The 17,814-nt window shown below is 39.9% G+C and overlaps 1 protein-coding gene across 1 annotated transcript in view; it reads left to right on the top strand.

The window, feature by feature from the left end:
- Nucleotides 1–17,814, top strand: part of Necab1 (N-terminal EF-hand calcium binding protein 1) — a 150,075-nt gene that overhangs the window by 4,685 nt on the left and 127,576 nt on the right. The window contains exon 2 of the mRNA XM_059255604.1: nucleotides 3,266–3,290. Within this exon, the coding sequence (XP_059111587.1) occupies nucleotides 3,266–3,290 (25 nt within the window). The remainder of the gene's footprint in view (nucleotides 1–3,265; nucleotides 3,291–17,814) is intronic.

Genomic DNA, 17,814 nt, shown 5'->3' with positions numbered 1-17,814 from the left:
CATTTTTTTTTTATTACTTCGTGAGCTCTGAGGCAAAATTTGCAGGAAAGGCAGTTCTTTCCATACATAATTACAAGAGTTTAATAACATGAGCTACTGTCTTAATTTCATCTCTGAGAGCCTGAGTGCTACATCCGGTTGTTATTTATGCAATGAAATGATGGAAATCCTGGGTGCAACTCCTTAAGGTGTAGTTCTATTCTAGTCATTTCTTGAGTATACAGTAGGGTTCAAAAGCCAAACCTTAGGGCCAATCAGAGATAAGAGATAGGATGTGCTTCCTGCTTCCCTGGCTTGGCTGTAGCTTTCAATTTTGGAAGTCAGGAAGAAGCTGTTCAGTGGAAGAATGGATCATTAAAGTCTCCACTAGCAACTACTCCAAGCAGTAAAAAGAATCTGTGCAGGCTACTCTAAGCATATTTCCTATCATGAAGTCATCCTCTTGTAGTAGTTGAGTTTATTCTATGAAGCAGAGGAGCCATTTATGTCTGATGGCTAGAGTGACACCCATCTGTTGCTGGGAAAGTTCCATGGAAGACACTTGTTAGAATAATATGGTATTTTATAATAGAAAACATCTTAGTGAAGAGTATATTTATCCATACCTCACTTCTGTGAAGTCAGAAGAATGAAAGGAGATTACTTTTCCTATAATAGAATGAAGAAAAATTTTAAAAATAGTAATAAAGTAGTAGTAAAAAGTAGACTGTGTTTTAAACTGTTCACCAGGAAGTGCCAATCTAAAAACAAGGAGAGTTCCAGCTATTTATCAATAATTAAAGCTTACTCAGGAAAACAAGACCCTCCAGGGCTCTTTCCATGTAATTCAAGTCTGCATTTGCAATGCAGTAGAGCATCATTCTCCGTGGGCGTGTATGAAACGCATTATGTCATCCCGTTAGTTTTCTGCAGGTACCTACATCACATGGGCTTCATTTAATTGCTCCTAACAGAAGGAAGCAACCAAAACTTGTTTAAGGTTTAAATGTATAATAATAGTATATTGGCCTTAGTATAAACAGTTGGGGTTGTCTCCTTAGGGACTAGCCAGGGCCTCAGAGAGTGCCTCTTGGTTTTTCTAATCTCTCAACATAACTTTCTGGAGTGTTGATTTGTTTCAAGTTATAAATTATATTAATTTCAGAAAAAGGCTATAGCAACTATCACAGATGGGGTGGCTTGCACATAAGAACTCATGAAACCTCAGAGTTGGGGAGGCCAGAAGAGTATAGTGAAGGTGTTGGTAGGAAATGGTTTCTGCCAAGGCTGCAGGGTGGCGATCTTTTGTGACTCTGTCCTAGCTTCTGATGGCGGCGGCGGCTCCAGTCATTCTGGAATTGTAGCTATATCACTCCAGCACCTCGGTCTGTCATCAGCCCTCTTCTATGCCTGTCTCTCAATCACTGTCTCTTTATAAGGCCATCACATTAGGGCCCCCACCTCATGAAGGACCCACTTCCAAATGAGGTCACAGTCACAGGTACTAAGAAACCAGAGCTTCAACACCTGTTTTCAGGGGAAAACAGTTCAACCCACAGCATATATGATAACATAACGTCCAAGGGCATACCTTACCTGTATCTTTCCAGGTTTAAATCCAGAAGCAAACAAGGAGTATCTTTCTCCTAACTGCTCAAGCGTGGACTGTTATTCATTAGCACTAAGGTGCTCCTGACCCATCAAATGCCATTGTCAGAGCAATGTAAGACTGTCAGGCCTACATGCTTCACCCAGCCCTTTAACATAGAAACCAAGAGTAGAGGAAAGATTAGTTTCTCAGGGAATAATTAGAAATCATTACCACTGAGTAATGGACACCAGATGGCCAAACAATTGCTGTACATCAAAACACCTTAAAGAGGGTCCAGGATGACATTACTATAGCCAAGTAGTAGAGCTATGTGGGCTCTTGTTTGCCAATCACTTATTATTTTTCTTTGCTGTTTTTAATTTCCTGTTTTATTGAAATACAATTACCTTATATTAAAGTGTATACATTTAAGATATAAATGTGTTGAGTTTTAACATGAAATGTGAGAGTCCCTACAAGCATCATGACTAGCAGCCAAACAAGCTGCGGAGAGGCAAGAATGGAAACCCGGTTCAGCATGACTTAGCTGGGCTGGTTCAGACTTGTAGAGTCCAACATCAGACCAGTTTATTTCAGACGTATTCAAATACAGTAGAGTTTTGGATAAAAGTTTCCTGGTAACAAGTAACAACCATCCCAATCCCATGTACACAATAAAGCTTAAGGTATAACTACATCAGAACTCTTTTGAAAAGTACATGTGACCTCTAACATGAAGATGGGTTCTATAGCCTAAGGGCCTAGGATCTGGTGTGCTCTCTGACAGAGGTAGCATAGAGGTGAGCAACTTATAAAGGTCATGTGGCATGTCCTCTGAGGATGGGTTCAATTGACTGAGAAACAAAGCTACATATAAGGGTCTAGGGAGGGAGAGTCTGGGATAAACATTCTGGGGATTTGGCTCTACAGATAGCAAAGGTCTCCATCCAGGTCATTAACAAGACTCACTCCTAGCCTTCTGGGTAGAAAACAGGTATTTATTTCCTCCATTGAGACCATACCCCTGAGCGATTAAAATTCCTGGTTTCTCTATTGCTTATCTATGAGCACAAAGACCTCATGCCCTCTACAATGAAACAATTAAATTTGAGATAATTTAATATTTGTATTGTCCTCAACAGTTTCCTTATACACTTTTCTAATCCATAGCTCTCGGCTTTGACTACTGTTAGATAGCTTTTGATCTGTTTTCTGTCACTAAATGTTACTATGCATTTAAAAACTGTATATACCTAGAATTATGCCTAGGCATTTTTGTGTCCAGGCTTTCTACTCAACCTAATTATTTTCAGACACATCCAAATTTTTACATGCAAAATATTTTTGATAGCTGATCCTTTTTAAATTGCTGGCTAACTCTTTACTGTATTGATCATACACTTAGTTCATCAGTTTACCTATTGATGGACATTTGAGCTGCTTCCAGGTAGTAGAATATTAAAAAGGGAAGATCTCAGTTGTTAACCATTCATTTAACATTGGGGTTTCATTTGTTTAATGTAAATATAGCATTCAGTGTAATATTTAGGAACAAAAAACTTCCTTTCTTCCCCTGCCAATCCTGGGGATTGAACCTAGGGCATCACATATGCTAGGTAAGTGCTTTACCACTGAGCTACAGCCCCAGCACAGAAAAAATAATAATAATAATAAATTTTCTTCTTTTCTTTCCAGATACTGAGGAGAGCTGACAAAAATGGTAAGACCAAAATTCTATAATTTCTATTTATTAATTCATTAGACTGTCTTATGTGAATAACAAAGGAGTAGAAGTTGAACTGTAAAATACAGTTTTAGCCATAGTTATCATTTTCATCAAGTTTAGGGCTCCAGATACTCATGAGAAGTTGGCAGATGAACTCAAATTTGACAGAAAGATGGAATTTATGCTTTTGAAGTGAGGAGTCTTGTCATACTTGGGCTGTGACTTCTCCCTTTAATGCTTGAAAAAAAATCGAGCAATAGCAGCTTCGACTCAGAGTGTACTGAGCTGACAGAGTGTATTTCGTCTGTATTAAGTCTTAGAGTTCTAAGCTAGAAAGCGTCTTCAACATAAACCTGTTTGGTACCAGCATCTAGGCTCACTCATCTCACAGTGGCCTAAGGAAATCCAAAGGCCTGGGAGAGCTGCCTGGAAATAGTACGAATTACTCTTCCATCTGAGGCATGGGAAACTCATCCACAGAGACAGAGAAGTGAGAGACGGCAAACCAAAAATAAAAATCTGCCCTGGAAATTTAGAGGCAGCTACGCTAAGTCCAATTATGAGCTTTTAAGTATTTTTTGCTCCTTGATTCTGCCAGAAGTTTCGTCCCATAGAATCAGAGCTTGTTAAGTCTGTTCTACTGAAATATTTCACTACTTTTATATTACTAGTAAGAGTGGCTTGTCGGTTTCAGGATACAAAGACTTCTTTCCCATTCTGGAAATCTCATTTCTTATCTCCAAGGCAAGATTGCAGTCAGATATGCCCATTAAAACATGTTTTTGTGTTTGTCCTTAAGCATCCAGATCCAGAAGAGCTTTTCTGACACTGCACACCTTTCTTCCCAATACCTAATTGTCCATCCAGGGAGTTCTGAGAAAGGATCCGGAGTCTGATAACATAAACCTCTGTGTGACCATCAGAATATTTTCTTTCAAATTATGTTGCAGAAATTGTTATATTACCAATTCAGGGATGCCTTTTATTCACTTGTATCACTTCATTACTCTTGAATATGGAAGTGAGGATGCTTTCATATCTGATCCTTTAGCACCTTGCCTGGTATCTGGCCCTAGTGGCCTGGGGTAACACAGCACACTGGTCTTTATGTAGCTGCTGTGTATTTCAGCACCTGCCTCCTGTTCTGATATACCTGGCCTCTCTCACCTGAAGCTCCTTATTCTTACAGGTTGCACCTTTGTTTCCTTGGATCTCAAAACTCTGATCAAGTCCTGATATTACCTTTTTATCGATCACTCTGCTTTCTATCAAAACTATCATATCCCACAATCATAGTAAAATCCGGTTACCACAATCCATATTCACGACAAAAATCATCTGATGAATCTATTCACATGAATGAATGTAGTGGCTGACAGTAACCTCACAGTTATGCTACACAGAATATCTGTTCGCCAGTTCCATTTCCTGTACTTCCGACAACTCCTCCCCTGTGATTCCTTTCTGTTCCCCACTCCCTTTCCCAGTGCTTGGTTTTAACCACGTGATCAAAACCACCTTCTCCCTGCTCTTAGCCTCTCACAGTCTTTGCCTGTGTTTACCCTGCCATCCTCTGAAACACAGTTTCCTGAGCATTTCTCCATTCGCTCACCTCCATGATACAGGCCTGCTTTAACCATGGCTTATTATGGCATTCCACTGTAGGAAGCTTGAGAATGTACACATATCGCATGTGGTCTCGCTCACAAGGCATCGTATTCTAAGAAGTCTTCCCTATGCTACCGGGCCCCACCCACTCTCTGAGTTCCTAACCCTTCCGCATATATAGATCATCACAGTGAAGGGCTGAAGTTGATCCCCCGAGATTCCAGTTCCCTTAGCCAAATGTGCTTCTCTAGGGCAGAAATCTGTCTTTTGCATCGACACTATGCCCAGTGCATACTTTTCCACTAGTGGATATTTGCTTACTAAGTTACTAATGAAGATACTCTGCCCACGATACACTGCTTCGATCTGTCCATTCCTCTGTGCCTTCTCTCCACCTTATTCTTCACTCTGACTCTTGGTGTAAAGTTGGAGGAAGCTTGGAGTTTAGCAGGTCTAGACTTCAATCACAGTTCTTCTACTGTGTGACTCCATGTATGTCAGGATCATTGTAAATAACACATGAGATGATGTAAAACCTCTAGTGTAGTGCCTCTCACACAACAGCAACTTAATTTCCAAGTTGTGAGCTCTTTTTGTGTCATGATTGATGCCTTGGCTATACGAAGCAACTGGTGATCTTTCGGTAACATCTCCTTTAGCAGGATTGGGTGGGGAGGAAACACAAGGCTATTTACCGGTCATGCTGAGTTGAAAAAGAAAAGGAGAGGGGGGTGATCTAGTGTAAATAAGAAGATAAAAAGTAGCCATCTTTCTGTACCATCTAATTATTGTATTTTATAGTTGCAAATCAGCAGCCATTATGTGTATTTGCTCTCTTGGTAACAGACTCTCATGTGATGGAAACCCGTGTGGACAGCTTAATTGGTGCTGAAATAATGAAAGGGATGAGACGCAATAAACAGAATGAGAGTTCGCCTGCCAGAGGACAGAATTAGCATTTGGACTCTGTTTGACATAGAAGAGAAGCTGCTGGGTAAATGGGAGAAAGTACATGATTAGGGATTAGCTATAATAATGGTGTCCTAAAGAGATAGTTCTTGGTCTGGTTGTTGTTTTTAAATCACAGGCTAGGATCCTAAGCAGAAAGACAGACTTGAAAACAGTGTTGCTTAGGGGAGTTACCAGTTCTTTGATCTCCAAAGCCCAAAATTAAACCCAGAGATGCAGAACTCTGAAGAAGCTTCCTCACACATGGCCTGAATGAAAATGATAGCAGTACACAGGCATATTTCAAATTCGTAAAAAATACTTTACTTGTAATTTTTACTTGAGGATATTTAATTGGCAAAATAGAATTGTGTACATTAACTGTATATAATATGACATTAGGCTGTATGTCCTCATTTATGCAATGGGTAGCACCAAATTGATTAACACATTCATCGGCACCCGTAGTACACAGCAGGTCCCCAGAACTTGCTCGTTTTATGACTGGACGTTTGTATCCTTCTAACAACATCACCTCATTTCTCCTACGCCCAGTGCTTGGCAACTGCCACTCTACTCTCTGTTTCTATGGGTTTGACATTTTTCAGATTCTACATATAACTAAGATCATACGGTGTTTATTGCTCTGCGTCTGGGCCAAAAGATTTTCTTTAGCTTAGTAAAAAGCAAAATGAAAAGGCTTCTAGTGGTGAATAGTGGCATCCAGTCCCTCTTGTTGATATGCACTTGCTCAGATCCACTGCTGAGCTTGTCAGCAAATGGTTAGGGTGAATAAATGGCGGCTGTGACCTCTGTGTAATGACTAACCTCCGACTGAACTGCCCTGTGACGTAGTTCTCCTCTGGCTTTCAGTTACTCTAGTCTGTGAGGGCAGAGCTGTCTGAGGTCCCAAAGTCTGAGCAAAGTGCCTGCCATGACATAGGTGCTCAATAAATAGATATGAATATTTGTAAGAAGGTCATTATCAACAATTTGACCTTGAAATCTGTAGAGGAAACCAAATCATGTGAATTTATTTAATCAAGTTTCACCCTTGATTAATATGTAGCTATTTCTACCAATTATTAATAGTGACTAAAATTTATGGTTGACTATTATGGCCTAGGACCAATCCTAAGATCTTAATACACATTGTTTTGAATCAGTCTGAAAGTTCACAGAAAGTGAAAGTTTAAAGCCACAGGAAGAACAGAATTTGAGGAAAAAGAGCTCCAGTACCCTGCCTCTTACTCTGTCTAGCTGCATAATACTGAACAAGTCATTCATCTTTCCTGTGTTTCCTCATCTGGGAAATGGGTTAATGAAAGTATTCTCATAAAACTGTCTTAAGAATTAAATGAGATTATACTTTTGAAGCATTTTACTTTTTATTGTTTTATGTTACCTATACACAATAATGGATTTCATTATGATATTTCTTAATGAATAATATATTCACACACACACACATACACAGACAGACAGACACACACACACACACACACACACACACACACACACACACCCTCTCCTCCCTCACTAATCCTTTCTTTACCTCTTCCCAGTTTTCCCCTCTTCTTCTTTCATGCCTTTTTCTTTTTCTTCTTTTACTTTTGGTGACTTACTGAGTTTCATTAGGATTTCTCACAGGGGCATTCTTGAAGAAAACGTTTTTTCCTTCATCGATTATTAACTGCTTACACATTCTCAGAGAAGGATGAAGCCCCCACACTTCCCAATTCCATGACAGGGTATTGGCAGGTCCGATCTTGTGTAGACCTTGTGTGTATTGTTATACGTGCTGTGAGGTCAGGCATACAGTAGACATGTAACTCTCAAAAGTCAGGGTTCCACATTGCTCCCCACATCTTCCTCTGATTTTTTTTTTTTTTTTACACTTTTTTCTCTCCACTTCTTCAGCAATGTTCCCTGAGGCTCGGGGAGGAGCAAGGTGGAGACAACTACAATATAGTTGTCTCACTTAGGAGTGGGCTTCAAAAGTCATTTATTCTCAGTACTTTGAGCTATTAAAAGTCACATGACAAAAAAAAAAAGATGCTTCTTTGACCAAAGTTGGTGGCAAAACTCTTCTGTGTATGTAGCATTGTTATTCTGAAGGTAATTTGACAGATATATCATGTCCATTCAGCAAAACAACAACAGTAGCTTCCTCACTTCAGACTCCCTGGCCCAGCCATAGGCTGTTGATCATGTTTACAGTATCGTATGTGAAACTCCTCATGTAAAGCAGGCATCAAATCCAATCAGAAAATGGAAGGTTACCTCCATGATAGGTTTGCCACTGTTTACCAGTGAGCTCATCTTGCCTGAACTGTTGCATGCAAGGTCCACAGCTTAGTAAGGCTATTGATGACAACTTTTCACCAGCAGTGCAGCAGTAATTTCAACCAAGGTAATAATAGCTCATATTTATAGCCATTGTTTCTTTTTTAATTGGACCAAATGAAACCATAAGGGTTAAATAATTATCTTTGAGTTATATCTCATGCTAACAACAGAACCAGCATTATGAATCAAGGCTCAAGACTTTTTGTACTCCAAATTGACTTATTCATTTTTATATATATATACACATTGTATATATTTTAGCATGTGAATGCATAACTATTTGTTGTAGTTGTAACCCAAGTCTACAAAAGTCTGGTGTTCTGTTTTTTCAATACACGATAGTTACATTTATTTAATGTGTTAAATATTTCACTGGAAAGCTGAAAAGGGTATAAATGCATGACTAGCAAATCTCCAGGAAATAGCATTAGCTAAGAAAAATCCTGGGCAACAGTTCACATATTGTTTATTTATTTTGAAGACAACATTGGGTTATAGTCAGTGAATATTGAATTGATTGTATGAGGATTGATTAAAAAGCCTTTCAAGATCATTTCCAAGAGGTTGGTTTATTTGATCTTCTCATGAAAATAAGATAGGTAGAGACTAAAACAAAGGTTCGGTAGGTAGAGCTTCTTTACTGAGAGGCGAGGTTTTCGCCTCTAAGGCTCACCTCGGAGCCTTAGAGAGGTCTGTGGTCTTTGGAAACTGTCAAGAAGCTGTGCTTTAATGTGTGCTTCACAGACGGGTATCCCTCCACCTTGCGAAGTCCCAAATCCTGCCCGTTTGTAATCAGGAACGTGGCCCCAAATAAAATGGAAAGATTGAGATGCATGCCCAGAAATTAACATTATTGGCACAAGGTTGATTTTTATTTCATAACTTCTCACTCATTTCTTAAAATGGATATGAAACAGAATAAGACAATTTGCCAGAAGGACTCTCAGATAACTCTGTGCCCACGACTCTTCTTAGGTATAATGGAGAGTCAACTAGACACCTACCACCCTGGAAGCCAAAGCCGTATCTCTGAGCAATGAGCCACTTAAGCTGTGCCCTAAGAAGGACCCTGTGAGGAACAGCACACAGTGCCGAGAGTGTGGGAAGAACTCTAGAGTGCAGATTCTGACTCTAATGATTTATTTTTAACAAAATAAGGGAAAACAAATTTTCTATTCCCATAGTTCTTTTTTTCTGATATGTAAAGCAGTTTCACACTCACAAATGTGTTACTTTTCTTCCAGAAGTAGAAAATCGTGAAAATTCTGGTCTTTACATAGCAAGGCTTATCAGATATCACAGAAGGAAATCTAGATTCAACTTCTGGGCCCAGTAAATGGCCACTCAGAAGTCAGAGAACAGAATACCAGGGAACAGAGCAGAATTTAGTTAAAATGAAGTTTGGTTTTTTGTTGTTGTTTTTTCTTTTCTTTTTTTTCTTTCTTTCTTTTTCTTTTTCTTTCTTTCTTTTTTTTTTTTTTTTTTTGCCAGTAAAGAAAGAGTTTTATTAGGGCTGAGGAGACACACATATACAGCAGACACATGGAAAGACAGAAAGAAAAGACTTTCTGCAAAGTAGGTGTGGGGTGGGGCTTGGGAGGCTGAGCTCAACTTCTCCTTGAGGTCTGGGGCTTTTAAAGTCTCTGAGGGGTGGTCCTTCCCTAATTTAGGGTTGGTCATTTTGGAGAAAGACAGGATGGCTCCCAACTGTTATGTAAACATGCCGGATCCAGCCTTGCACTTCAAGCAGGGGGCCTGTTGGGATGAGAGGTAAGGCCTTTGTTAGGTAGGAACTGTCAGTCTCTTGCCTGAGCAAGAAGCCAGCCAGTCTTGTAAACTCACTACCTTTATTACCTACCTATGTCCACTCTCTCTCTGTCTGCCTGTCAGGAAATCTAACCATGGTCCCTCACCCCCGTGATGCCCAGAGGTCACCCTAACTGCTGTTAGTAGTTGGGGGACAGACTGCCCTAACTGCTTTCAGCTGGCAAAGGGGTAAGATAGAAAGGGTAGCAGTTTGAGTGACTCAGAGGAGGGGTTACATAAGAGACCATGATAACTCTTAACAGATGGAAAAGATACAGAACATTAAGATGGCCATTTGATGTCAGTGTGCATCCTTGGAGCATGCTATTCCAGTGAAGTACCCAGCTGTCAAACTCACAGGTTTGGGGAAATTATTCACCAAGTGGTGTCCCTGAGACATTGCTGGACAATCCTATAAAAAAGGCCTGATGGGATTATATTTCTCCGTTACATTGTTAATTAGATCCCTATGTCTGATGGTAGCTTCAGCAAATGGACTCTGGATTTTACTCAGGTTCGGCCCATATGTCCATTCCCACTGGACATTACACCTGATCCATGGGCAAAGGCTTCTCTTGCTGGGAAGGCATGGCCAAGGAGACGACTACTTCAACTGACTTCTGCAAAGTTTCCAGACAGTTGATCCCTAGGCAGGAGTCTGGCGTGACAGTCAAAGTTCATAGTTTTGAGGGAGAAATATATTTGATTTAGACATGAACTATACATTATAATGAATGCCATGGTAGAAGTCTTCCCTAGGGGCCATCCTGGAGTAATCTTTCTGTTTGTGTGTTTGGAATTCTACATTTGCTACTCATTGTCCACAGGATGAAGCACAGGCTCTTTAGCAGGGCATTACCTACTTACTTACCTCCATTAGTGTCTGTAGGACACTGAACTCCAGATGACCTCTCTCTGTGTATGTACAAGCATAGCTCTGTCTGCTGGAAATGACTTTCAAACCATTGGTCTCCAATAAAGTTTATCCTTTCCATTCAGCCTTCTATGAATTCTGTTTGGCAGAATATGCTGGCAAGTTTTATGTCTACTTGACACAAGCTAGAGTTATCTCAAAGGAGGAAACCTCAATTAAGGAAATGCCTCCATAAGATCCAGCTGAAGGGCATTTTCTTAATTAGTTGTTGATGGGGGAGGGCCCAGTCCATTTTGGATGCTGCCATTCCTGGGTGGTCCTGGGTTCTATAAGAAAGCAGGCTAAGCAAGCCATGGGAAGCAAGCCAGTAAGCAGCACTCCTCCATGGCCTCTGCATTAGCTCCGATCTTCAGGTTCCAGCCTTGCTTGAGTTCCTATCCCGATTTCCTCCAAAGATGGACTATGATCTGGAAGTGTAAGCCAAATAAAGCCTTTTCTCCCCAACTTGCTTTTGGTCATGGTGTTTTATCACACCAATGGTAACCCTAAGACAACAAAGGAATTCTTTATAAATAAGGGTCAATTTGTCAAATCCTTTTGACACCTATAAACATATACCCATATGCTTACCTCATGGGACCGTTGAAGTTGAAATCACATGAAAATGTCACGAGTGAGAAAGGTAAACTTAACAAATACTGATGCTTCACCCAATTATCTTAGATTCTTCCATCCATAGCATCATATATTACCACATCGTACAGCTAGTCTATGGATGTGTTCCCTTGGTCTCTATAGGGTTATATAGTTATATAAAGGTTTATATACATGTGTGTGTATAAAGTTATATAAATATAAATGTTTTATGTAAAATTATATATGTATAAAGTTATATAAATGTGTATATATAAAGTTATGTATGTGTGTGTATATATACATACATACTCACTTTTCAAACAGGGACTTTACATCTTATTATGCTTAGCAACAAGTGTAACTCCTGATCTGTGGTAGGTTTGTCATAAACATGAAATAGTTGTGATGCTGTGAAGGGAAATGAGCCTAATTTTGCCTGGGATGTTGAGGAAAAGTTCAGTTCATCCTATTGAGGATTTAGGGGACAAGCGATTCCAGGGAAGTGAATTAGCAAGAGCTCAGTCATAAACACTGAGAATAAGGAAGACAAGTTCTCAAGTTGTAAAAGTATATATTGGACAGTGCCCACATTGATGTCTGAAACATAACATCTGGTCCTAGCCCCCTGCTCTACTCCTCAGAAGTCTCTCCTGTCTGAGGACAGGGCCACCAGTTAGCAGCGACTCCAGCCAAAAGCTTCAACCACTTCCATGTTCCCTCTCTTCTAGTAATTATGCATTCAATTCATTAGCATGCCTGTCGGTTCCACTGTCAATATCCAATGGCTTCTCATTCCACATGTTCCTGCTAGTCCAGAGCCTCTGGAGTCTAGACTCAGCACATCATAAAACCCACCAGAGTAGAGCTATTGAAGGCATCAATAGGTCAGCGGTAAAAGAACAGTGATTACAAAGTGAATGTGACTTTTTTTTTACTTATAATTAGCAAATAACTATTAATTAATTGAAGGGTTAGTTAGAAAAAATGAAGGAGTTCAACAGCACATATTTGTGCTTGGCAGTTGGAGTGGGAAGCACATTTGTTTTCTGGTTTCGGTACTCAAGGTAGGTAGTGAAACTGCTTAGCAAGAGCCTCATATTAAGAGCTTAATTCTTTGCAATGTTTGTATCACTTTTATTTATGAAAGTTCCTACAAACACCTGTGATATTTCTGTGTTTCTCAAGACATTCTAAATCACACATAGTTTTATAAAACTCTGAAATTTAATAGTCCGTATATTACCAAGTTTTATATAATCTTGAGAATATTAGTTCATGCATCAAATGAAATTGTTGTACTACTAATAGTAAATAACTTATTAAAACATTTCTTCATACCAGATGCTAGCCAGTCTTCATGAGATTCCACAGAGAGGGTGATATCATTGTTCCCGTTTTATGCAAGAGTAATCTGAGACAAAACTCAAGGACATAAAGATTATAAATAAAGTTTGTATCCAGAGTCCCTTCTAACTTAAGGGGCTTAGCACCTAGCTAGGGCACCTTATTTGCCACAGCTCATCTCTGCAGAGTGTTGCTCTGTTCAGAGTAGAAATATTGATCTTCTATAATGGATGAATAATACTGAGTAACTCAAAGTAATTTGAGAACAAAAGAGAGGAAATGTGGAATTATCCTGACTATTATCGTATTTGAAGATGCATGGTATAATGGAGATATGCAACCACACAGATCAAATGTTAACCTTGACTTTTTTGGGTTTTTTCGTTTGTATATACACCAGATATTTTGATCTACATCCTTTGTGTGCCACAGAATATCCTAGTTTTTGAGAATACAAAGAGAAAAGGATATATAAACTTTAGGATACATTTACTATGCTGTGATATTGGAGAATTAATCTCTCTGAGCTTATTTTCTTGCTTTTTAGGTAGCAATCATAAAATTTCATTTGTGGGGAAATTGGGAAGAAAAAGAAAGGTAAATCCCCATAGATGGTGTTTAGTATTATGAATAATGCAAACATGTCAGCTTCCTTCACCGATTCCCTGTAGGTCCTAAAGACAGGATTCTTCAGTTGTAGATTCGCCGTGAAAGGTGGACTGGACCAGTACTGAGCTCTTGCTAGACTTCATATTCATAGGACACACTAAAGATTTGAGAAATGAAAGGGATTCCTCTTTAATATTGTACATAGATTTGAGAAAATTTAGTTAATCAATAAGAAACCTTTAGTGATGTGAAAAGAAGGGGATCACTGCTGGATGAGGGTGGCCTGTGGGAACTTAGTATCATGTAAGCATGTGGAAACTGAATAACAATGTCTTCAATGATGCAAGAGATATCCAGAGCCCCGGTGACTACTAAGACTACAGGTGTAAAAAATTTCTAATAAGAAAGGTCCCCAGGCATAGAGTGGCCTAGGAAGGCTTATGTAATAATTATTCTGCATTAATTCTCTGAGGAAGGGTAAAGGTTCAGAAAACCAGAGGAAAACAAAGATGTATATTCGGTTAGGACCAATTAAGTTTAAATTAAATATTTTGAAATAGTGTAACTAAAGTTGGGAAATCGCCAGTTTTTAACATTGACACACCCAGGAACTGTATGGCTTCAGGCTCAGTCAGATCCAAGTATTCAGAAACTGTTCTCTCTTTCTCTCTCTCTAACTCCGCTTCTCAGTTGTAGTTTCTTCTGCTAGTCTTCTGGTAGGTAGGCTTTCTTACCTGCGGTGGCAAGCTACCTCCTGAACCACGTGGCACCAGTTCAGTAGGACAAAAATGAGAGGCCTTTTCTCCATGATGAGTTTGTAAAAATCTGAAGTTTTCTCTGAGTGGCCAAATAGTCACATGTCCACATGTGGACATGTGACACCACACCACACACACACACACACACACACACACACACACACACACCACACACACACACACACCACACACCACACACACACACATACACAGAATGGGGTGGGATGTTAAAAGCTGCAGTCCAGTGAGAAAGAACTAGTGATCTTCCTTGTAAAAATCAGTTTCATCCAAAGAAGGGAGAATGGCTTCTGATGAAGTGAAAATGATGCCTTTTCTTCTGTTGGAGGAAAAGCCGAGATGATCAGTCAGGGATGAAGGTGAGGTGGGGGGAAAGGAAGCGAGTCAGCTATGGGCTGAACTCTCCTAGGTCTGTATCAAATTTATTTTTCACTTGTGAGTTAAGTTTGTCTGTAATTGGAGTATGCTTTATGCTGTTAATTTTGAATCTGTGTCCTCTATAAATAATTAAATGTTCCTCTAACGAATACTTTATTTGTCATTATCTGAAAGCCTCAGTAACTGGGGGTGTATTTGGTTTCCTTATTTTTAATCTCACATAAAATGTTATTGTTAGTTCTCAGTAGAAGTGACATTAAGTGTCTCTTTTTTCAGTAATATTCACTCATTCTCTAAGTTTATTTTTTAATATTCCCAGCACAATTCCAAAGTAATGAAAATATTCTGGTATAACAGATAGATTTCCTGGTAAGTGTCTAAATATTTGGTAGCTTTCCTAATTTGCTTTCTGATGCTATGATAAACACCAAAAGCAACTTTGGAATGAAAGAGTTTGTGTTATCTCACACTTCCAGGTTATAGCCTGTCTTTGAGAGAAGGCAGATAGGAACTCAAGCAGAACAGAGGCAAGCACCATGGAGGAATGCTGCTTACTGGCTTACTTCCTCTCTCGGTCTCTGCTAGCTTTCTTATATAGCCCAGGCCTACCTGCTTACGGATGATGCCACCCACAGTGGGCTGGGCCCTCCCCCATCAGTCATCCATCAAGACAATTCCCCACAGATATGCCCACAGGCTAGTCTGATGGAGGCAATTTCTCAGTTGAGGTTCCCTCTGCTCAGATGAGACACAAGTGGACAATAAAAACCTGTCAGTATGTTGGCCATTCCGGGAAGAAGCAGGATGAGTCTGCAGAGGCACATGAGCTCTCGGTGGATCTGACACTAGCCTTGAAGACTGGCCTCCGGGAACGTGTCCCAGGAGATGTGCTGTGACCTCATGTCAGCCACTTTACCTCTTTATGTTTTCTGGGTTGTTTTTCTACCTGAAAAGAATAAGAAGGAATAACTATTCTATGAAGTTGTTGTAATGACTACAGTCAATAAAATATGAGGTAAAAATTCTCGAGGCCTAGGAGACAGCTCTGTTGATAGAGTGTGCCTTGTGCCTTCCTTTCTTTTCTATTACTGTGATAAAACACTCTGACTAAAAGCAGCTTACAGGAAGAAAGGGTTTAATCTATCTCATATTTCCAGGTCACAGTCCAACATTGAGGGAAATCAGGGTAGGAACTCAAGGCAGGAATATGAAACAGAAACCATTGAAATATGCTGCTTACTGGATGGTTCTCTGGCTCAGTCCCAGGCTCACACCTAGCTAACTTTCCTATACAGCTCAGGATCATCTTCCCAGGGAATGGTACTGCCCACCCAAAGTGGGGCTGGGCCCTTATAAACCAATTAACAACCCAGACAATACCCATAGACATGCCCACAGGCTAATCTGATCAAGGCAATCCCTTAATTAATCCCTGCTCAGGTGACTCTAGCCACTTAGAGGTGACAGCCACTTAAAGGTAACTAGGACAGGACATTTTGCAGGCATAAGGACCGGAGTTCAATCCTCAGAACTCATGTAAGAAGATCTGGGCATGGTGATTGGTGATTTATGCTTGTAATTCCACCAGTGGGGAGGCAGAGAAAGGCACAGTTTCTTGGGTCTCAAAAACCACCCAGCCTAGCCTGCTTGTTGAGTTCCAGGCCAGGGAGAGATGCCACATCAAATATAAATGTGGCTAACACTGGAGACGTGATGTCTACCATATACTGACCCTCCTCCCCTCCACATAATTCTTTACATTATAACCGATAAACACATTTTAAAAATTAAAGGTACCAATACTATATAGAAAATTCTCATGAACCCAACACCTAACTTTTCATACTATATCTTACATTACTGTGATATATTTGTCACAATTAATGAGCTGTGATCATGGACATGCTTTTGGTGTCATAAGGTCATCTCTCAGAGTCATTCAGAATAAGAAACATAAGACATCGTGTTCCACTTCCATTGCCTCTTTCTCTGATGCTGTTTTATGTGGCTCTGAGTTTATTACCAATCTTTCTTTCCTTCTCCCTAAAGAACAGTTTCTTCCATTTCTTTCAGGGCAGCTCCAGTGGCAGGCAATGAATTATTTTGCTTTTGTTTGCCTGTAGAAATCTTGATTTCACTTTCTCTGTTGAAGCATGGCATACTGGATATAGAATCCTATGTCATGATTGTTATTTATTAAGCAGCGCAATGTTATTCATTAAGTGGGACTGTTTACCGTGCAAGAAAAGCCACGAGGTACATCAAAACCCACTATAAGAGTTTATTAAGGGGAAGAAATAGAAGGGGGTGCTTAGGCCTATGAAAAAAATCATGCAGGAAGAGGAGAAGGGATATGTGGAACCTGCTTTTATAGATTCTCTCCACACATGTGCATATGGGCTTATGTAGCTATGCCACACATGCAAATAGATTACGTGGTCACACTGTGGGCAAATTACGTGATCATGCAGCGCACAGATTATGTAGGATGTAAAGGACCTGGGATCACTAAGCATCTTGCCTGGCTACTGGACAGCACATGTACAGTCAGGTAGCTGGGGGAGGAGCGAGGAATTCTAACAATGATGCTTTCCTTAAACACTTTAAATACTTTCATACATACCCTTTTACTACTGGTTTGGTTGCTAGTGAGTCCATTATTCTGTATTCTCACCCATAGTCCTCAATTAATGTTTATCTTGCTGCTTTCTCCATGATAAATTTTCTCCTTGTCCTTGGCAGCCTTCAGTTTAAGTCTGATATGCTTAAATCTGAATTACATGGGATTTGGATGTTATCTGATGTTCTTCGAGCCCCTGCAAAACATACTCGGTCCTTTTGGTGTGACTCAGCAATCCTCCCCAGATGTTCATTTTGTACCACAGATTCTGATATTGTTTTTGACAGATGATCATGTTTTGTTGTTTTGATTTTGATAAACCACAATATTTAAAACCTTCGAAAATGTTCAAACAACACATGAATGAAATCCATAAAAATTTACAGAATTGTTTTCAATGATCAGAAAAAAATACACTTAAATTTCCATGGAGGTACAAGGCTGAGCTTGGCTCTGTTTGTTGGTGTATTTGTGGCTGTGACCTGGAGGAGACATGGAACCTCCCACTCCTTCCCTATGGCTCAGGGAGCTCTGGGGAAGAGGAGACACCGACGGTAATAATCAGAGGTG

The sequence above is a fragment of the Peromyscus eremicus genome, chromosome 2 (genome assembly GCF_949786415.1).
Source record: "Peromyscus eremicus chromosome 2, PerEre_H2_v1, whole genome shotgun sequence".
NCBI lineage: Eukaryota > Metazoa > Chordata > Mammalia > Rodentia > Cricetidae > Peromyscus > Peromyscus eremicus.
Note: the sequence above shows the minus strand (reverse complement) of the source record. Positions and strands in the feature narration are given on the sequence as shown.